Below are 26,998 nucleotides of genomic sequence, written 5' to 3' on the forward strand. Positions count from 1 at the left end.
GACTTGATTACCAACAACAATGAGACGGCCTACAGGGAGGAGGTGAGGGCACTCGGAGTGTGGTGTCAGGAAAATAACCTCTCACTCAATATCAACAAAACAAAGGAGATGATCGGAGACCAGGAAACAGCAGAGGGAGCTCCCCCTGTCCACATTGACGGGACAGCAGTGGAGAAGGTGGAAAGTTTTAAGTTCCACTGCATACACATCACGGACAAACTAAAATGGTCCACCCACACAGACAGCGTGGTGAAGAAGGCACAACAGTGCCTCTTCAACCTCAGGAGGCTGAAGAAATTTGGCTTGTCACCTAAAACACTCACAAACTTTTACAGATGCACAATCGAGAGTATCCTGTCTGGCTATATCACCGCCTGGTACGGCAACTGCACCGCTCTCCAGAGGGTAGTGAGGTCTGCACAACACATCACTGGGGGCAAAAATACCTGCCCTCCAGGACACCTATAGCACCTGATGTCTCAGGATGGCCAAAAAGATAATCAAGGACAACAACCACCCAAGCCACTGCCTGTTCACCCCGCTTTCCTCCAGAAGGCGAGGTCAGTACATGTGCATCAAAGCTGGGACCGAGAGACTGAAAAACAGCTTCTATCTCAAGGCCATCAGACTGTTAACCAGCCATCACTAACATAGAGAGGATGCAGCCAACATACAGACTCAAATCTCTGGCCACTTTAATAAATGGATTTAATAAAGGTATCACTAGTCACTTTAAATAACACCACTTTAATAGTTTTTACATATCCTACATTACTCATCTCAGATGTATATACTGTACTCTATACCATCTACTGCATCTTGCCTATGCTGCACGGCCATCACTCATTCATATATTTATATGTATATATTCTTATTCATCCCTACACATTTGTGTGTATAAGGTAGTTATTGTGAAATTGTTTGATTACTTGTTAGATATTACTGCATTGTCGGAACTAGGAGCACAAGCATTTCGCTACACTTTCATTAACATCTGCTAACCATGTGTATGTGACCAATTAAATTTGATTTGATTTGACATCAGTGCCCGACCTCACTAATGCTCTTGTGGCTGAATGGAAGCAAGTCCCCTCAGCAATGTTCCAACATTTATAGGAAAGCCTTCCCAGAAGAGTGGAGGCTGTTATAGCAGCAAACGGGGACCAACTCCATATTAATACCCATGAATTTGGAATGATATGTTCAACGAGTAGGTGTCCACATACTTTTGGACATGTAGTGTATCAATTGATGTGCACTGTTTTATCTTATTGTAGCTCCATAATAACCCATTTAGCACAGTTGATGTGTGTACCACCTTGTTGATTGATTATACTTCTACCTTTATCCACAAGGGGTCATAGTGGAGATGAGCACCATACTGGCGCTTTGTTGCTGAGCGGGCCTCGACATGACATGTCCGTCTGTAAATATATCCTGAAGATAATGGGCGGTCCTAGCTTCGAGGACGTTCGAGGATGCTGAGTCAAGGATGTCAAGGAGAGAGTCTATTATAAGAATACGTAGCCTAAATAATATATATGTGTTATGGATTAAAGCATAACAAGTCGTTTCAATATAGTCATGTGAATAGACAGGAAAAAGGACAACCGTGAGAGTAATTTTGATCGACAGTGCGTCTTTGTCTGGATTACACCTCAAGCGAGAGACAGAAGACAACAGAGCTGTTTATATTTCTCCATCCAGCTGGTAAACATAATTTGATATGTAATGGGCTTTTTGAGACAATTGTTTTTCCCTGTCTAGGAGTTCTCTAAACATCCGCAGTGGTGATACATTATCTAATAGTGGACACAGTGAAGGCTTGATCATTTTTTTGGCGTCGGGTTATTCTGAGTAGACATAATTTGATCCAACAAGGCCTTGTGTAAATGATAGGAGAAAACGGAGGACATCCGGGTTTAAATGCAAGCATAGTGTGACGGCTTGGTCATGATGATGCGAGATGAGTCTTTATTCACTTATTTTCAAAGATGACATCAGTGTGATGATGATGCAATTTAGTGAAAGCTGTCACTTTGATTTTATAGCTCAGCATCCAGTCCAGATTATGGGATTGTAATTTCACCTATTATGGTTTGTTCATGTATCTAAACAACTTGCTTGCAAGACAAACATTGTTTCCCATTCAGTTATAACCAGGTTATTACGCACACGTTTATTTCTCCAGAGAAACTGGCCTGATAATTGATCTGTTATTGATCAGGGCCTACAACAAGCCCCCTTGGCCCTGACAGAGATTGGCGGTTGATGCTCTTATCTCTAACCGTTTTCCTCTGGAGACTCTATCGATACCTCTCCATGTTCAGCTCCGAAAGACTCACGGTACCGGAATATGTCATTCGGATTGGGAACCGGAGGTCGGGCAGCTCGACCTCATCCTCGGAACCGAAAGCACCACCGGTCTCACCGGGTGTCCACGGTGCCGACGTCCAGGATGTTTTGGATACCTCGCTCCCGGCCCTGCGCTCCGCTATCAAGACACTGAAATCAGCCAAAGATACATCGGATCTAGACGAGACCCGCAGGGCCATCGCAGAGACGTTCCAGTTAGTGGAGGAGGCCTGGGTTCTGCCTACTGTTGGCCGGCAGGTCGCGGAGGAGATATGCAACAGGATACGACTGGACGGAGGACTGGAGCTGCTCCTGAAACTCCTAATGACACCTGCTGTGGAGATCACCTATGAGTCTGCCAAACTACTGGAGCAGATACTGGTCTCTGAGAATAGGTGTGTATTCACTACAGGCTTACAAGCACTTTTTCAGTTGTACAATATGTTACCTCCGTCCTAACCTTTAGGGCCAGTTTCCAGGACCCAGATACAGATAAGTCTTAGTCGTTCTGGGGCGCCAGGCAGCCTAGTGGTTAGACCAGGCAGAGGCAGCCTAGTGGTTTGAACATTGGGCCAGTAACTGAAAGGTTACTGGATTGAATCCCCGAGCTGACAAGGTAAAAATATGTCGTTCTGCACCTGATCAAGGCAGTTAAACCCACTGTTCCCCGGTAGGCTGTCATTGTAAATAAGAATTTGTTCTTAACTGACTTTCCTAGTTAAATAAAGGTTAAAAAAAACATTTATAAACTCAGCCACTGGGTTGGGGAGGAGCTGATTACATGGAATTGTTACGGTAATTACAGTAATTGTTGCGTTACCAGCCAAAATATTGTAATCAGATTACAGATACTTTTGAAAAACTAGATGATTACTTTGAGGATAAGTTTTACATTCAGAAAGAATGTTTGCGAAAAAATATTTGACAGTTCTCTGTTTTCTCAATGACATTCAAATCAGCATTGAAAAAAGGAGCAAATGTAAATTTGTTCCACCTGAGTGAGTCTGACCATAAGTCAGAGACCACTATGACAACACACCAAATGTGTTTGATGGATCGAAGGAAAAGAGCAGGAATAGTCATTTGTAGGCTACAGTCCAAGCTATGTTTTCTAGTCGCACCGTTGGAGGTAAGGATGACAGCAGTGGTGTAGTCTAGGCGATACAGATATCACTTATTATTGATGAAAGCATGCCATTCCATGAGCGCAGCATTTATTTTTCAACTCAAAACAATGAGCCCAATCAGTCCTCCATGACAACAAAATCATAAATAGAGTAGCGCTGGCTAATAAGTCCTTAGTTTTTGGTGCTCAGGTAAAACAATTTGGATAATCTATACTTCCATATTTCCAAGTCCCATTCCTGAAGATCCAGGGGTATAACATTTATTGGAATGACTGGAATTCTGAAAGACTTTGGTTTTTAATGTAAAGATATGAGTTAATCATATTATTATATGTAGTAGAAAGCGATGGGTTAGAAGAAACTTACATAACCAACTCATAAAGTAAAATGTAACATCCATATGGCCAGATATGTAAACTTTAACATTGATTTATCCTGCAATAGATGTCTTCAATTGGTTACATACATTTTTGCCTTCTTCTAATGCCTCTTGAGGGGAAAGTAATCTAAACGTAACTGAATGTAATCAGATTACGTTACTGAGTTTGAGTAATCCAAAAGTTACGTTACCGATTAGAATTTTGGACAGGTAACTAGTATCTGTAACGGATTACATTTTGAAATTAACCTACCCAACCCTGCCTAGTTATATACTAATCATTTTCTTTACCCTCTTCACCTCTCTCTCTTCCTATTCAGAGATTACGTGGCTCACATGGGTCTGGGGGTGATCCTGAACCTGACGAGGGAGACAGAGGATGCCCAGCTGGCCCGCAGTGTCTCAGGCATCCTGGAGCACATGTTCAAACACACCGAGGAGACGTCCGCCCAGCTCATCGCCAATGGCGCCCTGGATGCCCTGCTCTTCTGGTGCCGCGGTACCGATCCCACCGTCCTCCGCCACTGTGCCGTGGCACTCGCCAACTGCGCCATGTATGGCGGCCATCACTGCCAGCGGCTGATGATCGAGAAGCAGGCAGCCGAGTGGTTGTTTCCGTTGGCGTTCTCCAAAGAGGACGAGCTCATCCGCTTCCATGCGTGTTTAGCGGTGGCCGTGCTCGCCAATAACCGGGAGATTGAGCAGGAGGTGGGTCCTGTGTGGCTCAGTTAGTACAGCATGGAGGTTGTAACACCAGTGTGGTTGGTTTGATTCCTGCACTGGCCACCTATACAAAAACACATATGCACACAACACTGTAAATTTCCCTGGATTAAAGTGTCTGCTAAATGTATTATTATAGGTGGTGAAGTCCGGGACATTGGAGCTGGTGGAGCCCTTTATTGCATCTCTGGACCCTGATGAGTTTGCCAGGAGCTTGCTGGACAGTGCAGACAGCATGCAGGGGAGGACGGCTGCAGACCTACAGCAGCTGCTGCCACTACTGGATGGGGCCAGACTGGAGGGAAAGTGTATCGCTGCCTTCTACTTGTGTGTCGAGACCAGCATCAAGTCACGCCAGCGGAACACCAAGGTCAGTATCAGGGAACAAAAGCACACCTGATTCAACCTTGATAAGCAGTTGATTTGCTGAATCAGATGTGTTAGTGCTGGGCTGGAACAAAAGCCTGCACGCCCTCCCAGTGGTGACCACTACACCTTAGTGCAGAGTTTCACAAACTTGGTCCTCGGGGCCCCAAGGGGTGCACGTTTAGGTTTTTGTCCTAACACTACACAGCTGATTAAAATGATCAAAGCTTGATGATTAATTTTTATTTGAATCAGCTGTGTAGTGCTAGGACAAAAACCTTTAGTGGGTAGTGGATACAGGGATATCACCCAACAACCTTTTGGGGCCTAAAACCCCTTCTGGTGCCCACTTACCTAACTATATATAAAATAAAATTGCATTTGTCACACGCTTTGTAAACAGCAGGTATAGACTAACTATGAAATGCTTACTTCCCAACAATGAAGAGAGAAAAATGAATACAAATAATATCACAAGGAATAAATACACAATGAGTAACGATAACTTGGCTAAAAACTGTACATGGAATACCAGTACAGAGTCAATGTGCAGGGGTATGATGTAATTGAGGTAGATATGTGCATATAGGCAACATGATAGATAATTAACAGTAGCAGCAGCATATGTAATGAGTCAAAATAATTAGTCCAAAAGGGGTCAATGCAGATTGTCAGGTTAACTATTTGGTTAACTGTTTAGTAGTCTTATGGCTTGGGGGTAGAAGCTGTTCAGGGTTCTGTTGGTTCCAAACTTGGTGTATCGGTACCGCTTGCCGTGTTGTAGCAGAGAGGACATTCTATGACTTGGGTGGCTGGAGTCTTTGACAAGTCCACTATGGCCCCGATGATGTGGATGGAGGCGTGCTCGACCCTCCTGTAGTCCACGATCAGCTCCTTTGTCTTGCTGACATTGAGGGAGAGGTTGTTGTCCTGGCACCACACTGCCAGGTCTGTGACATCCTCTCTATAGGTGGCCTCATTGTTGATGGTGATCAGGCCTACCACTGTTGTGTCGTCAGCAAACTTAATGATGGTGTTGGAGTCGTGCAAAGCCACAAAGTCGTGGGTGAACAGGGAGTACAGGAGGGGACTAAGCATGCACCCCAGATGGGCCCCTGTGTTGAGGGTCAGCATGACGGATGTGTTGTTGCCTACCCTTACCACCAGGGGGTGGCCCATCAGGAAGTCCAGGATCCAGTTGCAGAGGGAGGTGTTCAGTCCCAGGGTCCTGAGCATAGTGATAAGCTTAGAGGGCACTATAGTGTTGAACGCTGAGCTGTAGTCAATGAACAGCATTCTCACATACAGTTGAAGTCGTAAGTTTACATACACCTTACCCAAATACATTTCAACTCAGTTTTTCACAATTCCTGACATTTAATCCTAGTAAAAATTAGGATTACAACTTTATTTTTACAGTTAGGATCACAACTTTATTTTAAGAATGTGAAATGTCAGAATAATAGTAGAGAGAATGATTTATTTCAGCTTTTATTTCTTTCATCACATTCCCAGTGGGCCAGACGTTTACATACACTCAATTAGTATTTAGCAGCATTGCCTTTAAATTGTGTAACTTGGGTCAAACGTTTCGGGTAGCCTTCCACAAGGTTCCCACAATAAGTTGGGGGAATTTTGGCCCATTCCTCCTGACAGAGCTGGTGTAACTGAGTCAGATTTGTAGGCCTCCTTGCTCGCACACACTTTTTCAGTTCTGCCCACAAATGTTCTATGGGATTGAGGTCAGGGCTTTGTGATGGCCACTCCAATACCTTGACTTTGTAGTCCTTAAGCCATTTTGCCACAACTTTGGAAGTATGCTTGGGGTCATTGTTCATTTGGAAGACCCATTTGCGACCAAGCTTTAACTTCCTGACTGATGTCTTGAGATGTTGATTCAATATATCCACATAATTTTCCTACATCATGATGCCATCTATTTTGTGAAGTGCATCAGTCCCTCCTGCAGCAAAGCATCCCCCACAACATGATGCTGCCACCCCCGTGCTTAACGGTTGGGATGGTGTGCTTGCAAGCATACCCCTTTTCCCTCCAAACATAACGATGGTCATTATGGCCAAACAGTTCTATTTTTGTTTCATCAGACCATAGGATATTTCTCCAAAAAGTATGATCTTTGTCCCCATGTGCAGTTGCAAACTGTTGTCTGGCTTTTCATGGCGGCTTTGGAGCAGTGGCTTCTTTCTTGCTGAGCGGCCTTTCGGGTTGTGTCGATATAGGACTCGTTTTACTGTGGATATACAGTAGATACTTTTCTAGCTGCTTCCTCCAGCATCTTCACATCTTCCAGCTGTTGTTCTGGGATTGATTTGCACTTTTCGCACCAAAGTACATTCATCTCTAGGAGACAGAACGCGTCTCCTTCCTGAGCGGTATGATGGCTGCGTGGTCCCATGGTGTTTATACTTGTGTACTATTGTTTGTACAGATGGACGTGGTACCTTCAGGCGTTTGGAAATTGCTCCCAAAGATGAAGCAGACTGTGGAGGTCTACAATTTTTTTCTGAGGTCATGGCTGATTTCTTTAGATTTTCCCATGATGTCAAGCAAAGACTCACTGAGTTGGAAGGTAGGCCTTGAAATACATCCACAGTTATACCTCCAATTGACTCAAATTATGTCAATTAGCCTATCAGAAGCTTCTAAAGCCATGACATAATTTTCTGGAATTTTCCAAGCTGTTTAAAGGCACAGTCAACTTAGTGTATGTAAACTGAGCCATGACCTGCCTTTCAAAGCGTTTGGCTAATGATGTGAGTGCTATGGTCAATAGGCATGTAGACAGGTTACCTGGGCGTTCTTGGGCAAAGGGACTATGGTGATCTGCTTGAAACATGTAGGTATTACAAACTGGGTCAGGGAGAGTTTGAAAATGTCCGTGAAGACACCCGCCAGCTGGTAAGCACATGCTCTTAGTACGTGTCCTGGTATCCATCTGGCCCCGCGGCCTTGTGAATGTTAACTTGTTTAAAGGTCTTGCATTGGCTACGGAGAGTGAGAACACACAATCGTTTGGAACTGCTGGCGCTCTCATGCATGGTTTAGTGTTACTTGCCTCGAAACGAGCATAGAAGGCATTTAGCTTGTCTGGTAGGCTCGCATCACTGGGCAGCTTGCAGCTGGGATTCCCTTTGCAATCCGTAATAGTTTGCAAGCCCTGCCACATCCGACAAGCGTTCAAGCTGGGTGTTTGATGGCTCATTGAAGGTCGTAGCAGGATTTCGAATAAACATCTGGATTAGTATCCTGCTCCTTGAAAGCAGAAGCTCCAACCTATAGCTCAGTGCGGATGTTGCCTGTAATCCATGGCTTTTGGTTGGGATATGTACAGTACGTGCGGTCACTGTGGGGACGACATCATCGATGCAGTTATTAATGAAGCCAGTGACTGATGTGGTAAACTCCTCAATGTTATCGGATGAATCCGAACATATTCCAGTCTGTGCTAGCGAAACAGTCCGTTAGCATCCATTTCATGTGACCACTTCCGTATTGAGTGCGTCACTGTTACTTCCTGTTTGAGTTTTTGCTTGTAAGCAGGAATCATGAGGAAAGAGTTATGGTCAGATTTGCCAAAGGGAGGGCGAGGGAGAGCCTTGTATGCGTTTCTGTGTGTAGAGTAAATGTGATCAAGTTTTGTTTCATCTAGTTGCACAGGTAAAAATGAAGTAAAAGAGATTTAAATGTTCCTTCATTAAAATCACCAGCCCTACAATATCAATGGACATACAATTGAATGTGTGTACATTCTTCCTCCCAGATCTTCCAGGAGATAGGTGCGGTGCAGAGCCTGAAAAGGATTGTCATGTACTCCAGCAACGGGACGGCCTGTGCCCTGGCCAAGCGGGCACTGGGGATGATGGGGGAGGAGGTGCCGCGACGTATCCTGTCCTCCGTGCCCAACTGGAAGGGCGGTGAGGTGCAGAGATGGCTCCAAGTAATTGGATTCAGCTCTTATACTGAGCGCTTCCAGGTGTGTGTTTCTGTGTCTCAGTGTGTGTTTGTGAGTGAGAAAGATAGATAGAGATAGCGATAGCAAAGACAAGATTTGAACAATAAACAAAGAGAATGTTCTTCTATAGTCCTTGTAAAGATGGTCACCAAATAAGGTGAATGTTTGGTTTCATATCTATTAGATATGGATACCTACAGGTAGCTACCAAAATAATAGAAATACTTGAGTAAATGAAGGATACTAAGTACATTGAAAGCAGCTGCTTTCACGCAGATGTGGTTCCTGAGTTAATTAAGCAATTAACATATCATCATGCTTAGGGACATGTATAAAAATGCTGGGCAGGCCAGTATTTTGGCCATTATTTTGTCAACCATGGCTATGCCCCCATACGATGACAATGCCCCCATCCATAGGGCACGAGTGGTCACTGAATGGTTTGATGAGCATGAAAACAATGTAAACCATATGCCGTGCCCCTCTTAGTCACCAGATCTCAACCCAATTAAACACTTATGGAAGATTCTGGAGACAGCGTTTTCTACCACCATCAGCAAAGCATCCCTCCAATAGAGTTCCAGACACTTGTAGAATCTATGCCAAGTCGCATTGAAGCTGTTCTGGCTCGTGGTGCCCCGACAACCTATTAAGACACTTTATGTTGGTGTTTCCTTTGTTTTGGCAGTTACCTGTATTTCTCCTTAGCCTCTTACTCACTAAATTAACTCAGTCTTTCTCTCTACTCTCTCTGCCCATCCTTCAGGACCTGCAGGTGGATGGTGACCTACTGCTGAACATCACAGACCAGGAGCTGAGCACTGACCTGGGCATGACCGCAGGACTCACTCGCAAGAGGTTAGTTCAATCATCTATCAAGTTTATGTCAAGCTTATAAAACGTCTGTTACACCAGTCAACATCAGTGAAATTGTGCATTGAAATAAAATCCCCACCTCACCCTTCCCACTCCATTTTGTTTTGTCTTCTAGGTTCCTCCGTGACCTGCGTGTGCTGAAGACCTACGCCAACTACTCGACCTGTGACCCCAACAACATGGCTGACTGGCTGGGCGAGGTGAGCCCACGCTTCCGCCAGTACACCTACGGCCTGGTTCAGTCTGGCGTGGACCGCAAGAACGTCCTCCAACTCACCGACCAACAGCTCCAGTCAGACTGTTACATAGGTGGGTTGTGAGCCAAAAGCCACATTTATGTTCCCTGCAAGACAATGGAGAATAAAGTATTCCTTTCTCCTTCTAGAGAACGGCATCCATCGCGCCAAGATCCTGGCAGCCACCCGTAGGCCGATTAAGCCGTGTCTGACCGATGCCCAGCCCCCTGGACCGGATGTGTTTATTAGCTACCGCAGGACTACCGGATCCCAGCTCGCCAGGTCTGCAGAGAGGGAGAGGAAGAGGGAGAGTCATGGATAGGGCGAGGAATAATAGTCAGGAGAGAGGGAAAGCTAGGGAGCTTTGGAACAACATTATCAGGTTTGTCAGGATTATCTGGAGGCTAAGATCTATAGATCGTCAATTGTTACCCCCCCCCCCCCCCACCCCCAGTCTGTTGAAGGTCCACCTGCAGGTCAGAGGTTTCAGTGTGTTCATTGACGTGGAGAAGCTGGAAGCAGGGAAGTTTGCTGACAAGCTGATCCAGAGCGTCCAGCGGGCACGGAACTTCATCCTGGTGCTGTCTGCCAACGCCCTCGACAAGTGCATGGGTGACACTGGCATGAAGGACTGGGTACACAAGGTCAGACATAGACGGATCTATACATAGATCGGTTCTGCATACAGGACAATATACACTGAGTATACAAAACATTACTTTTTCCATGACATAGACTGACCAGGTGAATCCAGGTGAACACTATGATCCGTTATTGATGTCACTTGTTAAATCCACTTCAATCAGTGTAGATGAAGAGGAGGAGACAGGTTAAAGAAGGATTTTTAAGCCTCGTGACATGGATTGTGTATGTGTGCCATTCAGAGGGTGAATGGGCAAGACAAAATGTTTAAGTGCTTTTGAATGGGGTAAGCAATACTTACCTGGTTTGTTACCCGGTTTGCACCGGTTTGTGTCAAGAACTGAAACACTGCTGGGTTTTTCACTATCAACAGTTTCCTGTGTGTATCAAGAATGGTCCCCTACCCAAAGGACATCCAGCCAACTTGACACAACTGTGGGAATTATTGGAGTCAACATGGGGCAGCATCCCTGTGGAACGCTTTCAACACCTTGTAGAGTCCATGCCCCGACAAACATCAACAAGGGATCATAGCTTTCATGTGGATTCACCTGGTCAGTCTGTCATGGAACAAGCAGGTGTTCATAATGTTTTATTCATTCAGTCTAGATCCAATAGTATCTAGATGGAATTCCAAAATGTTTCTATGTGTATAATCCTGTCACTCTTGCCTTTACATGTCTAGATGTTCCATCTATATGTTGGTGATATACAATATTAGACATAGAGAGGTCTCCTGCACCTGTGGCGTCATTTGGGGATGCAGCGTAGCCTAGTGGTTAGAGTGTTGGACTAGTAACCGAAAGGTTGCAAGATCAAATCCCCGAGCTGACAAGGTGCAAAATGAACAAGGCCCTGAACAAGGCAGTTAATCCATTGTTCCTAGGCCGTCATTGAAAATAAGAACTTGTTCTTAACTGACTTGCCTAGTTAAATAAAGGTCAAATAAAACATTTCAGCTGAACTTAGGTTATGGCAACGTTGAAGCTCCAAGGAATTTATATAAAGTTGAAGCTCATGTACTCCATTGCTACACAATTTAAAAATGCTAAAAACAAACTGCAAAATTGACTGGACATTATCTGTCACGTTCATTGTATGGAGGAGACCAAGGTGCAGCGTGATATGCATACATACTTCTTTTAATAAAGAAATGCAACACTGAACAAACTAACAAAACGAAACGTGACGCTAATACGGCTAGTGCAGACAGGCAACTAAACATAGAATAAGAACCCACAAATACCCTATGGCTACCTAAATATGGTCCCCAATCAGAGACAACGATAAACAGCTGCCTCTGATTGGGAACCAATTCAGGCCACCATAGACCTACATATACCTAGACTTACGAAACCCTCTAGATATACAAAAACCCCTAGACAATACAAAACTAACATACCCACCCTAGTCACACCCTGACCTGACCAAAATAATAAAGAAAACGAAGATAACTAAGGTCAGGGCGTGATATTATCACCTTGCTGCTGTAGCTTCATTCACCTTAGTCAATAAAGGACTTAACGTTCTACAATCACGTCATACAGAAATTAGCTGCTACTGTACCCACTAGTTCAGCACCGGTATTAAAAACTCAAGTTTAGTTTCATGTCAAGTCAAACAGTAACTACCTAGCCATCTACAACCATCTTCCACCTCTGCACTGTTTTGAAAGAAAAGTTGCACTGTTCACTGCAACTGCGTCGATGTGCTCTCTCAAAGGCATCCAGCCGGACAAACACCCTTCTCGCACGCTCAAAGGCGTGTGCATGGTCCTAAAGCCAGCCCACTAATAATGCATTTGCCTTGGAAGGATTTTAGTAGCCTATTTTAAGTTGTTGGTGTTGAGCTAGGGTCTGGCGACTGCCATACTCTGCCATGCCCTATTGACGCCCCTGCACTGCATACAGAACAATGTTACAGTTGAGACATTATTTTCCCCATATACCCGTGCCCCTTACATGTCTAGACTGTGTAGACACTGTGTCTGTCTGTGATTTAACGTACCTCTCGTAAATCCTGCAGGAGATTGTCACAGCTCTCGCTGAGAAGAAGAACATCGTCCCTGTCACTGATAACTTCATGTGGCCTGACCCAAACTCTCTGCCTGAGGACATGAAAACCATCCTCAACTTCAACGGCATCAAGTAAGTCAGACAGAGACGGCAGACTGTTTGAGAGAGATGAGCAGTTTGAACACTTATCCAAAGTGCACTTCGCTGGAGTTTCTTACATTTTCTTTCCCCCTGTCTCCCTCTCTTTCTCTTTCCTTCTCTCTTATCTTTTTCTATCACTCAAACTCTCTTTATCTCTCCCTCTTTCTCCCTTCCTCTTTCTCTTTCTCCCTCTTTCACTCCCTCCCTCCCTTTCTCTCTCGATACAGGTGGTCCCATGAGTACCAAGAGGCCACCATTGAGAAGATCCTGCGTTTTCTCAAAGGCAACCCCAGCCAAGACCAGACAGACTGTCCCAAGACAGACTGTCCCAAGGCAGACTGTCCCAAGACAGAGTGCCCTAGTGGAGCTCTGGTCTGTGATGATATAAAAGTGTGACCATTAGTGATCAGTAATCAATAATGTCAAACAGAGCATGGTCTGCGCTCTGGTTGGTCAGCTCTACCCGTGTGCATGTGAAGACACGTTTAATAGTCAGTATTTAAATCATATGTTTTTCAGCACTTGTAAATACCATGTAGTGCTCTCCAAAACTGTCATAAGCTGTTATTAGCATGGTCAGGTATATTGTTTGTCTCTCAGGAAATAACCCGTCTTAAAAGTCAGCCGTTGATGGCATCATGCATTACACGTAATACAAATGTGGAGTATCTCTGTTTCCTCTCCATAGCACTGCTCTCTCATTGTTATAAATAAGCCCATACTTTCAAAGAAAATACAACATTCAGGTTTATAGTAGCCTGAGTACCAGCCTGTTTGTGCTATCATTCCAACTCCTTGACATGTTAGGCTTGGAGTTGGCAAGAGTACAAACAGATCTGGGACCAGGCTTTTAGTAATGTTCCTGCGTAAAGTACATAGTGTATGCGAAATACTGTATTTGTATGTACTTATATGTACTTTTTTTTCTTCTCATGGTGCTTAAATGGAATCCTGCAAGCTCATTGGTGGTCGACTATTGCATTGATTTGATGTGTCTTTACGATTGTGTAACCTGGGTGCTGGCAAACAGCCTAATCCAACAGAGATGACCTCTGACCGATACAGATCGAGTCTGGTCCCAGATCTGTTTATGTACTGTTTTGCCAACTCCTATGGTCATTGTCGTGACAAGGACCATATGAGATGTCGAAACTACACAAACAGATCTGGGACCAGGATAGAAGAGGTCTACAATAACTATACTCATTATACACTTACACTCATCTGCCCAGCGACAATCAGGGGTTCACAAAGAACTCTCTCTCTCAACCAAACTTGAGACAATGAAAAATACCATTATCAATGTATCTTGCTCATGTGAAAATGGATAGACACTCTCTCTCACTGTTCACAAAGATACAATCAGTTTACAAAAACAATATCTACACTACCACCTAAGGCTGAAGCTACTCCATGAAAACACTTCCATCCCCTGCCTGTCAGAAAGTCTTGTAGTATACAGTCACAACATGCTGCGTTACTTTGTTCAGCTAAACTGATGTAACTACAATGCTGATTTGTGGTTTGATTCCTTCCTCACGCCAAAAGAGATTCTGTCATTGACTTGGCTGCTTGACAGTTAGCCTTAGTTCACTGGCTTGTATCTATTGGATAGAAGCAATTCAGTAGATAAATGATATCACATTGAGGGCAGCGCTAAATACTGTATACATGGCTCACATTGAGGATCTTTTTTAGACCAGCATGCACCACCCGCCTAAATAATTTGAAGTCTATACTATTATCTGTAACATGATCAGAAAAACATCTAACAAAACAATCATGCAGTTCCTGATTATCAGTTTAGATATTACTAACCAAGTGTTGCAAAATGAGCACAGAAGTGGTAAAATCGCCAAGTTATTGTATTTATAAATCAATGAAGTGGAATGCTAACACTTTACTTTAAACATGGAATTATTAGGTTATTAGTGACGTGTTGGTTTTGTGGATTCATATCTGTTAGTGATGTACAGTAGATACTTATGTGTCCACACAGTACTAAACAGTGTGGGGGAAAGGAAAACAAAAAATGTCACCTCAGTCCCAAGCTTCCATATTTGCTCTCAGCACTGCTAGCTACAGTGCCTTGCGAAAGTATTCGGCCCCCTTGAACTTTGCGACCTTTTGCCACATTTCAGGCTTCAAACATAAAGATATAAAACTGTATTTTTTTGTGAAGAATCAGCAACAAGTGGGACACAATCATGAAGTGGAACGACATTTATTGGATATTTCAAACTTTTTTAACAAATCAAAAACGGAAAAATTGGACGTGCAAAATTATTCAGCCCCCTTAAGTTAATACTTTGTAGCGCCACCTTTTGCTGCGATTACAGCTGTAAGTCGCTTGGGGTATGTCTCTATCAGTTTTGCACATCGAGAGACTGAAATGTTTTCCCATTCCTCCTTGCAAAACAGCTCGAGCTCAGTGAGGTTGGATGGAGAGCATTTGTGAACAGCAGTTTTCAGTTCTTTCCACAGATTCTCGATTGGATTCAGGTCTGGACTTTGACTTGGCCATTCTAACACCTGGATGTTTATTTTTGAACCATTCCATTGTAGATTTTGCTTTATGTTTTGGATCATTGTCTTGTTGGAAGACAAATCTCCGTCCCAGTCTCAGGTCTTTTGCAGACTCCATCAGGTTTTCATCCAGAATGGTCCTGTATTTGGCTCCATCCATCTTCCCATCAATTTTAACCATCTTCCCTGTCCCTGCTGAAGAAAAGCAGGCCCAAACCATGATGCTGCCACCACCATGTTTGACAGTGGGGATGGTGTGTTCAGCTGTGTTGCTTTTACACCAAACATAACGTTTTGCATTGTTGCCAAAAAGTTCAATTTTGGTTTCATCTGACCAGAGCACCTTCTTCCACATGTTTGGTGTGTCTCCCAGGTGGCTTGTGGCAAACTTTAAACAACACTTTTTATGGATATCTTTAAGAAATGGCTTTCTTCTTGCCACTCTTCCATAAAGGCCAGATTTGTGCAATATACGACTGATTGTTGTCCTATGGACAGAGTCTCCCACCTCAGCTGTAGATCTCGGCAGTTCATCCAGAATGATCATGGGCCTCTTGGCTGCATATCTGATCAGTCTTCTCCATGTATGAGCTGAAAGTTTAGAGGGACGGCCAGGTCTTGGTAGATTTGCAGTGGTCTGATACTCCTTCCATTTCAATATTATCGCTTGCACAGTGCTCCTTGGGATGTTTAAAGCTTGGGAAATCAAGGAACACACCTGCCTGGTGTGTTCCTTGTTCTTCATGATGCTCTCTGCGCTTTTGACGGACCTCAGACTATCACAGTGCAGGTGCATTTATATGGAGACTTGATTACACACAGGTGGATTGTATTTATCATTAGTCATTTAGGTCAACATTGGATCATTCAGAGATCCTCACTGAACTTCTGGAGAGAGTTTGCTGCACTGAAAGTAAAGGGGCTGAATAATTTTGCACGCCCAATTTTTCAGTTTTTGATTTGTTAAAAAAGTTAGAAATATCCAATAAATGTCGTCCCACTTCATGGTTGTGTCCCACTTGTTGTTGATTCTTCACAGAAAAATACAGTTTTATATCTTTATGTTTGAAGCCTGAAATGTGTCAAAAGGTCGCAAAGTTCAAGGGGGCCGAATACTTTCGCAAGGCACTGTATATCTTGACACTGTTTTGATGGCTCTTCTGGGCTATTTCCCCTGTTGCCTTAATATATGTGTTGCTCTTAATATAGGTATGTTGATTATATACTGTATACATAGACATGTTGGACTTCAAGATTTAGGCATGGTTGTCATTTTACAATATAGTGCCGCAATAAAAAGGATACAGTAAATCTGTGAATCTTTCTGTGCATTAAAATACAGTGCAACACTGTACTTGAAATGGATTCTTATGAAGCGTTATATTGCCTTATTATTATTATTATTAACATATTCATAGCAGCTAATAGATTCAATAGTATTATGAAACGGTATACTAAATCAGTAAGGCATGAGGCAGAAGGCCCCTAGTTGTGAAACACTCATCATATACCATGACCTTTTGTGGCTTGCTTTATTGTAGAGTTTCATATGTTCCACGTCTGCATCTACAAGGTGCTATAAATGTTTTACAAGGCAATAACATTTCATAAGAAGCCAGTTAAATGTTATCAAATATATAATTGGCTTTCCACATCAGCATCTACAAGATGCTATGAATGTTTTATGAGGCAATAATATTTCATAAGAAGCCACTTAACTTTAAGTGTCAAATATATCAGTAGCATGATTCAATCATTCATTCGTACCATTTTCTAAAGATGATAAATATCATTCACAGTATTTAAAAATCAGTAATACTGTACGGTGCATACATTAAAATCAATTCACAATACTGAGCAGAAACTCTTATCCAAAGCAACTTCCAGTCAGTGCATTGAACACATTGGTTACATGACTTCAGAAGACAGAAAGCCAGTAGGCATATCACAGGCCTTACTTCTCCCTAACAGAAGACAGAAAGCCAGTAGGCATATCACAGGCCTTACTTCTCCCTAACAGCAAATCAAAATATATCACCCAAATACTGAGTGAAATTAATGCTTCAACTCTCCCCCTGACCGCAACCCCTCAGTTTCTGTTGCATCCTTTTAAATGTGTTATAAGATATCTGGTTGCCCCCTGTGCTACGCAGGGTTGAACCCAGGACAGTGTGTGTGGTGTGTGTGAGCTAGCTGTGGCCTTGTGCTGGGGGGTTATCATGTGTTGCTATGTGAGAACACTTTAGGGAGCAGGGAGTTTAGACTAGGCCATCTATTGGCACACTGGCACACACACACACACTTACTTGCCTATCTATTGTATAGTATGGAGGGGTGACAGGGTTGCTGTGTTAGGGCACTTAAGGGGTTAGACTGGGTTATCTGTTGAATGGAGGGATGACAGTAAACTGTAAGCAGTGTAACTCAGTACTCCCTGACTGCTGCTAGAAGCGGATGGGTCTCGTTTTGTTCAGAGATACTAATGGTTGAGTCTGGACAAGTTGGGCTAAAGTCGATCTATCTGCTGCTCGCATGCTATGGTGACATTGAGATGCACTGTTATTGAATTTCATATTTTCTGAGTCATGTATTTTCTGCCTGTCCTTGGATAGTTTGATATAGTACTGTGGGTATTATTTGACCACAATTGTATGTCAGCTCACATTAGGTTTTCAGTTTAAAATACAACAGAGAACTCAGACCTCTTTCTCTTCTAGTCTCAGATGACGTAGTGCACAGTGATGTCTGATATGGTGGGTTGGCTGGTGATTTCAGCTTTTTGGTCTTGGTCTTTTGGTGTTGAAGCCACGGAATCCAAACTCTGTGTGGTCTAATGACAGTCAGCTACCTCTCCAGCACACTGGTAAAAAGGTGTATGTAGGGCAGCAGAGGCTGTGGCCTTCCAGGCTCAAGCTGTGATGTGAGGAAGTTTATCTACTGCCCGTCTGTCTGTCTGTCTGTCTGTCTGTCTGTCTGTCTGTCTGTCTGTCTGTCTGTCAGTGTCAGGATGTTGCAGAGTCTTCTCTTCTGTCTGTCCTCTGATCCCGACACTCAACTATCCTAAACACACAACAGCATGCATGAATCACAAGGTATTTATGGCCTCAGTGTTTTAAATGGGGAAAACTGAAATTGGAATTTCAGGTAAGGAAGGACTTACCCAATGATCCCTGTGGGGATGAGGAGGAGGAGGGCTCCGAACAGGAAGGGGAATCCCTTCATGATGTGCAGGGTGGCTGGGTAGAGAGAGTTAAAGAGGCTGCTGGCCACCAGGGAACACAGCCCCTCCACACAGGCCACCGACGCAAACAACGCACCTGAAACACACACAGGACAGGAAATAGCACGTAGCACTTAAAGCATATTCTTATGAAGTGTTATGCTACCTTATGAACATTTACAGCACCTTATAGATGTAGTCATAGAGCACTATGAAACTGTATACATGAGAGGCGAATATATCCCAGCTAAGGGCTTTCTTTTGAAAGCGCTCTCTCACCTTGTTCTTCAGGCCCCACCAGCTTGGACAGCTTGGCCCTGAGGACTGGAGTGGCTGCCATGTAGAGGAAGCACAGCCCATAGCCTGTTAGAGAAGGGGAGTAGACACACGTTTACCTGTTAAAGGTACACTATGGAAGTTAACTTGGGGAATGGACACACAACAATGATGATGGGGATATTCCATGTATAATCTATCACCATCACTAGAAGACAGTGGATAAGCAGTGAGTTTTGCAACCTCCTCCCAGCTGTGTGATCTCTGTGGAAGAAACCAGACAGGAGGAGAGAGAAAACAGAAGTCCTCCAGGGCAGGCTTATTGATCTAGTACTCTGGGAGACATGTGTCTTACTGTGTGCTACTAGAGCGTTTCTCCCTGTGTACTGTTCTCCAGACACCATCGGGTAATACTGCTGACTTATACTGTTGCTAGCAGAGCCAAGAGCACATGTTCACTAAGACTAATAATAAACTGTGAAAAGGGTCAATACATCTAGTAAACTCTAAACTGATTGTAATATGGTTGTAATGATGTCATTTTAACTCGTTTTGTTTTCTGGGATAGCCTCTCACCTGTGAACATGAGTTCAGTAGTGTTGGCCAGTGAGATGACCACCAGGCCGGTCATGTTTGAGGCCAGTCCCACCAGAGACACCCAGGAGTCCTCTAGGCATCGCTGCAAGGTCCTCAACCCCAGAAGGCTGCTGAGGTAGGCCAGGTTCTGAGCTGCAGACCCCCAGCCAATCAGCCCTGGGCCCCAGCACAGCGGAGAGCTCAGCTCATATAGAACAAACAGCTCGCGGCTGCCAAAGTGGACCGTCACCACCAGGAAGAAGCAGAAGATGTAGAGCCACAGTTTGTACCTCCTCCATTTTGTGTAACTGCCGGCCTCGGTGGGGTCGCCTAGTGCAGAGTAGAGGTGGTAGACGGCGCGGTGGTGACGGGTGGTAAAGAGTTTGGCACTGGGGTCAGGGGTGACGGACTCGGGTACAAACAGGTAGGCATAGAGGGCAGCAGCCAGGTTAGTGGCCAGCACCAGCCAGAATGGGTTAATGTACCTGGGGAAGAAAAGAAAGGGTGGAGAATTTGGTTATTTCAGTATGGATCAAGTCCCCATGAGGGGTATAAGTGTTATCCAGTTAAGAAGCTTACAAACATACTGTAATCAAAAAATGAATTGAAGAAGATAGCGAGCTACCTTGGGCCATCTTAAGATGATATAACCTACCCTTGTGCCCGACGCCACTGCCCCCCTATGATACTGGCCAGCATGCCCGCCAGTCCCAGACAGGCCTCCAGCACTGCCACCCTGAAGGTCCGGGAGCCCCTGTCGCTGGTGTCAGCCACATAGGCAAAGCAGCCTGCCAGGATGGTGTTGAAGTCGCCTGAGAGTAAGGATGAGTTAGTTGATTAATCGATAAGTCGGTCAAGGATGCCCACATTGATCAAAAAAATATTTTTAAGAAGTGGATTAATTGGTTAATTGGCCCGAGCAACTAATTTATTCTGAAAAACTTGAGTTGGACATGATGTATTATCTGGTTGTATCTTAGTAAAGATCTTCCTGAAGCTAACATAATGATGTCCCATCTTCTTATCAATACAGGACATATCCCTACCTGAGAGGCCCGAGAGCAGCCTGCCCAGGAGGAACCAGGCCACGGGCAGCTTGAGGTACATGACCAGCAGGTAGACCCCAGCCTGCAGGGCCAGACCCAGGCTGGGCAGGATGAGCACGGGCCGCCGGCCCCCCTGGTCACTCCAGGAGCCAAGCAGAGTCACCACAAACAGCCCCACTGCAAATCCTCCCAAGTTGATGTACAGGTTCCAGTGGGCTGTCAGGGTCTCTACCTCCTGATGAATGATGAGAGGATATGGTTTGAGTTATGATGAAAGCAAACAGTTCACTGTCATGGTCAGGTATCTGCATGCCAACCTAAAACTCCAGTACCTGGTGTCCCAAGAGGAGTTCAAAGGACAAATAGATGGACTGGTTGTTGAGACATGTAGTTGTTTCTAGTTGTCACCTGATGTCACTAGTTGGCGTTGCAGTATGTAAGGAAGGATTCTGTCTTACATTAAGTATTTTGATACTTATTTTATTGGCCGTCGTTTGATATATTGCACTCTATTGTGTCATGTACATGTCCTTTACTGACGTGCTGCTTTTAATATTGATGTGTATCAAATCAAATCAAATTGTATTAGTCACATGCCCCGAATTCAACAGGTGTAGAACTTACAGTGAAATGCTTACTTACAAGCCCCTAACCAACAATGCAGTTCAAGAAATAGATATTTACTAAATAAAATATTTTCTAAATAAACTAAAGTTTTAAAAAATCGAATCAATCAAAAAGTAACACAAGAAATGTACATAATTTGCCATAACTGTCATGTTTGCCATATCTCTCCTATGTACAAACCTTATGGCAGTCATTTTACTTAAGGCCCTTGGAAATGACCTGCATATCTGTAGGAATAAAAATAAATCTAATGCAATATATCGATATACAAATGTAATGGTGTTTGTTTGTGGATTGGTTATTTACATTTGTGGAAAGTGATTTACATTTGTGGATTGGAACTTAATTGTACAGATCATGGTTAACATTTATCATAATAATCATTAAGATGTTAAACGTGAAGTTTGATTATTATTTGATGTATTCAACCAATTAAGCAATTATTTAACCATCATTCAAGACCTTTATTTGCTAAACCAGCCGTGTTAGTGCTAGGCTGGAATAAAAGCGTGCACACAAGAACAGGAGTGATAGAGGATTGTCTAGGTTTCCCCCACCTTTTGAAGTGGGTCTGGGGGCCCAGAAGTGTTGGCACACCCCCCTCCTTTTGTTCCGTTGTAACCTACGTCTTCACTGATGCGGTCCCATAGGTACTGCGTAGACAGCGGCCACTGAAGAGACAGCGAGAACATCGATAAGAACAATACGGGTTCAACAGAAACCGAAAGCGGGCAAGCGAACGGCGGCCGTCTATAGCAAACGTGTCCCTTATTCTCAACCTCCTCGTTATTACAAAATGTGTCATTTATCCGTATTTCGTCGTCTACAGACGATAGAGTATCTTCGGGAAGAATTGCTCTGGTGTCCGAATCTTCCATTGCCAGTTTGTAGGATACTAAAAAAAGATTCAAGACCCCAACTAAGATATCCGGTTTCTTTGTTATTATAGACTCGTCTTTGCAAGACTGAATAGTTTGCGGACAAAATCTTCAAATAATTCACTTGTTCGGATCAGAAACAAAGACAAAACGTACTTAAACTGTAAGTAAAACCTCTAGAAGTTAATAACACTAGTCTTGTCCGCATAATGGACTCGAGATTGCCCCATCTGGACGAAGCTTCGAACTGCACCTCGAGCTTCTGTTACTCTCCCATTTCAGGACAATTCCACGATGTCAGTGACATCGATTTCACTTTCAAATGTACTGAATGCTAAACAAAAACCAATGATTGCAAAGTTAAACAAACCACACACTTCTATGCACAATGACTACTTTTAACAATTTTCTCAGAATATTTGACAAAAACACAGATTTAAAAAAAAAACTTTATTTAACTAGGCAAGTCAGTTGAGATAACATTCTTATTCACAATGACGGCCTAGGAACAGTGCAGATGGTTTGTGCTGTTGGTGCTCTCAGAGATTTTTAGAACCAACCCAAAATAGAACACAGCCTGATTTTTCCAATGGGAGCAAACGAATCATAGCAGGCAGAACAAGCAGGGAGGTGGGCAGAACCAAACACGAGCAAGTGAGAGCCTATTATTTCTAGCATGTATTTGCATATTTCAGTTAAGGAACACCTACTCTGTGAAGTGCGCGTATGCAGTAACTCAATTCGCCTTTGCACTCCTAAACAACACATTTTTTTGAAACTTTGGCAAAGGGTAAAGTCTACAAAACTTAGTCCACTCTGTTCGTAACATATTCTAGTTTTGGAAACAGAAAACTGTATTGAGATAAAATGTTTCATCGATGAGAACATTTGCAGAATGTCGGCAAAAATCCATCTTCTCCCACTGCCGGCCACTGGGCTTTCTCTCACCACTATATTTGGTAGTGTGTGTAAATGCCAAACGGATGCTTCACATTTATACATCCGGTTAAATATCTGTCTCATCTGTGGCTCTGTCATTCTGTTACCAAATTTAGCATTTGCGATGTTCTTCAAGTAAATGTGTTTTTGTAAAAATGTCTGTGGGAATTGCTAAAAGTAGGCCTTGTCCTTGTGCATGGAGTTGAACTTTACAATAATTGGTTTTGGTTTTATATACATTTTAAAGTGAAAAATCTGGGTCTGTGTCACTGTTGCTTTGGAATTGCCGATCATCAAATTGTCACAATGTCACCACATGCATTTGTTTTATTTCGTTAAGTAATTATTTAAAAAAAATGGTCAAACATTTAGACATTTAATCTACAAATGATTACACATTCTGTACTCTTTATGTTATGAGATAGTTATTACACATGTTTCCTAATTCTAGACCTACATCATTGGATAAACTTACATTTATTAAAAAAACGTTTCTTAAAAATACCTTTGTTTCTATAAAATCCAAGTCTATTTTTTCCACTCTAACAATTGATTTGATGAACTTAATGATCAAAATACATATTAAAGGGGCAATCTGCAGTTCGAACAGCTACAAAGGTTCACCCGTCACTGTTTAAAACTTTTGGGAAACAATTCTCAAATGCATAGACAGAGCCATCGACGCAAGGACTGTCCATGATCCATTATACCAGAATAATAGTTTTAACCATGTTTTTGAGGAGTTTAAAAAAAAAAACAATTACATTGTTTACTAACAATGGAGTAAAACAAGCATATATTTTGGATTCTGATGTGGTGTGACAGTTGTACTCATGAGGCATTAATACATTTTCAAAAATCAATGGATATACACTGAGTGTACAAAACATGGACTGACCAGGTGAATCCAGGTGAAAGCTATGATCCCTTATTGATGTCACCTGTTAAATCCACTTCAGTCAGTGTAGATGAAGGGGAGGAGACGGGTTAAATCATTATTTTTAAGCCTTGAGACAATTGAGACAGGGATTGGGCATGTATGCCATTCAGAGGGTGAATGGGCAAGACAAAATATTTAAGTCCCTTTGAACGGGGTATGGTAGTAGGTGCCAGGCGTGCTGGTGTGTCAAAAACTCCATCGCTGCTGTTTTTTTTTTAATGCTCAACAGCTTCCCATGTGTATCAAGAATGCACCTTGTGGAATAGCAGGGGACTGTGAAGAGACACACACAGGTACAGACACGCACACACACATGGGCGCTAGCACACACACTCTACACACACACGTACATTGTAATTGTAATATTGTTGTATGGTGGTATCATACATTTTTTGTTGTAAATATATAGTGGTGTAACAATGTTATATGATGTGTTGTTTTATCTTTGGTTTTATGTGTAATGTAAGTGTCTTAGTGTGTTTGGACCCCAAGAAGAGTAGCTGCTGCCTTGGGTGGGAATTTTCATCCTGCATGTGTCCTCACATGTTTCACCAATCCCTCTCAGAAATATCCTGACATATCCTGTTGTATTAAAGGTGCGTTCCATAATATTTCCAAATAATGTCTATGAAACATCTGTACAGTAAAGGCACAGAATTCCAGAACATCATTTGAAGCTAGTTTACTATCAGAAATAACCCAAAATTAAGCAATCAATCATATCGATGAAAAAGTACTTTCCATTATTGCAGTTCAAATTCCACTATTACTGAGAACAAAAGGCTTGTTGGGAGAAAGGGAACTTTGACTTCCAGCTGCAGCAACTGAAGTGCATTGTTACACAGGTCATATAAAGACTTTTCTTTATAACTCAACAGGAATTTGTGCTGAAGAGTTATCTCAACCCAATTCAAGGCTGACTTGGGCAATAAAGTTTATATGCTAGTTTACGTATTGTGGTACACACACACACACACACACACACACACACACACACACACACACACACACACACACACACACACACACACACACACACACACACAAACACAAACACACACTATCTGGGAATCTGAGTTATGGAGTTATGGGTGGCATGGAGGAATATTCCTTCATGTTTCTAAACAGTGATGTGGGCAATTTACCCAGAGATGATGTAATGACACCATGTAATGACAGTGGTTAAAGCCATGTAATGACAGTGGTTAAAGCCATGTAATGACAGTGGTTAAAGCACCAAACATGCTCAGAAGCTTGCATTTTCTAGTCTAATATGATGTATTCACTTGGAAAACATAGTGGCCTAGGGTTGTTCCAACAACTATTATTCTACTGTACAGCAGATGACCGTTGTTATGGCACAATAAACTGGCTTCAACAGAAAAGTGGCATAAAACACAAATCTTTTTTTTTTTGTTTCCTTAGTTACAGTTATGGATAATAGTCTGTCACTAATCAGATTTATGTCCAACATGTATTATTTTGTACGTGCAGTTGTCCAAGATGGATACAATGAAGGACGAGGATGAGCTGTAATTAGATGAAGTTCTATCTCAGTTTAACTCAGAGAATATATTTACCTTAATATCATTTTCATTGGTTTAAATGGAACACACCCACCCACATTCAGTCCTTGAACTGAGCTGCCAAGAGGTGAGAATTCTTGTCTCATCTCATATCTGTTTACACTTTGTATTTTAAAGTATTCATATGCACGTCCACACACACTGTCTCTGTCGCTCTCTCTCTGATGAATGTATAGACGCCGGTTAGAAAAGGGACAGATGCAGGGAAATGTCTGTGCCTGTTGCCGTTGGTGATTCATACATATTACATTGACTAGCTTTATAACGTCTGCTTCCAGCTCACACTCTCAAACACGTAGATCCCCTGAACGCAGCTCACTCTCCAGATCCCAATCACCTGAATTCTGATCACCTGTTCACACACCTGTATGTCATTAACCCACACTATTTAGTTCAGTTCTTTGCACCCCATCACTGTGAGGTGTTGTTTGTTTTGTGACACACAGCTTTTTGAGTGCTGGGTTTCCCATGAATGATAGGCATTGTTAGCGAGGCTGGCAAAAACTATTCCCTGCCTGTACTTTAGCCTATCGGATTTCCTGTTATCAACCAATTGCATGATCTCCTGGATGACATTACTAGCCTTTCCCTGCCTGTACTGTAGCCTTTTTTTGGCCCCCTGTGTATGACCTTCTGCCTGCCCCTGGACCCAGCTACCTGCCTCCTCCTGTGTATGACCTTCTGCCTGCCCCTGGACCCAGCTACCTGCCTCCTCCTGTGTATGACCTTCTGCCTGCCCCTGGACCCAGCTACCTGCCTCCTCCTGTGTATGACCTTCTGCCTGCCCCTGGACCCAGCTACCTGCCTCCTCCTGTGTATGACCTTCTGCCTGCCCCTGGACCCAGCTACCTGCCTCATCCTGTGTATGACCTTCTGCCTGCCCCTGGACCCAGCTACCTGCCTCCTCCTGTGTATGACCTTCTGCCTGCCCCTGGACCCAGCTACCTGCCTCCTCCTGTGTATGACCTTCTGCCTGCCCCTGGACCCAGCTACCTGCCTCCTCCTGTGGCCCTTTTCCAATAAACACCTGCTGCGCCCTGCGCTTGAAACCAGCTCTCTGTCTCACATCATGTTCATTACAAGCTTACCGTTATAGTTGGCTTGCTTAATGTTTAAGTGATGCAAGGTAATACAAAGTCATTTCAGGTGTTACATTTTCATTTGGCTCAACATTTGTTTTGCTTTGGGATCAATCATTTGTAATCTCTTCAAAGAGAGTGAATAGTTTCAAAACATCCAAACCTATCTGAAAAAGTTGATGGTATTCCAAAATCTGTCATTTGCTCTGTCAGAAAAAAGGTTTATGGGGGGAGGGGTGCTCTTACTCTTTCTTAAAAAACATTTTTTTACAATTGCTAGGACCCATTTCTCAATACTTAGGTCACTTTTTCAAAACTCTTCACACAGTGAGCACAACAGCAGTATAAGTGGGCTAAACTGTGGATCATTTTTCATTGTTTTGGCACAAAATGCATTCAATGACAACATCTTTCAAATTTCATGAATTATTTTCTCACTCAGACACAACCACCACCAAAACTCTATATACCT

The 26,998-nt window shown here is 43.1% G+C and overlaps 2 protein-coding genes and 1 long non-coding RNA gene across 4 annotated transcripts; 2 read left to right on the top strand and 1 right to left on the bottom strand.

Annotated features, from left to right (window-relative positions):
• The first annotated feature begins 1,405 nt into the window (after window positions 1-1,405).
• LOC110503849 (NAD(+) hydrolase SARM1) lies at window positions 1,406-13,868 on the top strand. 2 transcript variants are annotated; one of them, XM_036961760.1, is made up of 10 exons: window positions 1,406-2,750; window positions 4,182-4,569; window positions 4,724-4,954; window positions 8,759-8,944; window positions 9,690-9,781; window positions 9,915-10,108; window positions 10,185-10,317; window positions 10,490-10,679; window positions 12,703-12,824; window positions 13,061-13,868. In XM_036961760.1, the coding sequence occupies exons 1-10, from the start codon at window positions 2,272-2,274 to the stop codon at window positions 13,227-13,229; spliced, it is 2,184 nt and encodes a 727-aa protein (XP_036817655.1). In that variant the 5' UTR covers window positions 1,406-2,271; the 3' UTR covers window positions 13,230-13,868. The 2 variants fall into 2 exon arrangements, with proteins under 2 accessions (XP_036817655.1, XP_021438084.2); XM_021582409.2 differs by having other exon boundaries at window positions 1,407-2,750; window positions 8,732-8,944.
• Window positions 13,869-16,874: 3,006 nt separating this feature from the next.
• On the bottom strand, window positions 16,875-22,224 carry slc46a1 (solute carrier family 46 member 1). Its single transcript, XM_021582410.2, has 7 exons — window positions 21,662-22,224; window positions 20,478-20,712; window positions 20,087-20,243; window positions 19,432-19,916; window positions 18,859-18,942; window positions 18,520-18,676; window positions 16,875-18,419 (listed from the first exon to the last, which is right to left on the bottom strand). The coding sequence occupies exons 1-7, from the start codon at window positions 21,980-21,982 to the stop codon at window positions 18,362-18,364; spliced, it is 1,497 nt and encodes a 498-aa protein (XP_021438085.2). The 5' UTR covers window positions 21,983-22,224; the 3' UTR covers window positions 16,875-18,361.
• LOC118944076 lies at window positions 21,862-26,127 on the top strand. The gene is made up of 3 exons (XR_005039384.1): window positions 21,862-22,145; window positions 24,091-24,154; window positions 24,329-26,127. It is a non-coding gene; the product is annotated as an uncharacterized LOC118944076 (long non-coding RNA).
• The last annotated feature ends 871 nt before the right edge of the window (window positions 26,128-26,998 follow it).

This window comes from Oncorhynchus mykiss, chromosome 24 (genome assembly GCF_013265735.2).
Source record: "Oncorhynchus mykiss isolate Arlee chromosome 24, USDA_OmykA_1.1, whole genome shotgun sequence".
Taxonomy (NCBI): domain Eukaryota; kingdom Metazoa; phylum Chordata; class Actinopteri; order Salmoniformes; family Salmonidae; genus Oncorhynchus; species Oncorhynchus mykiss.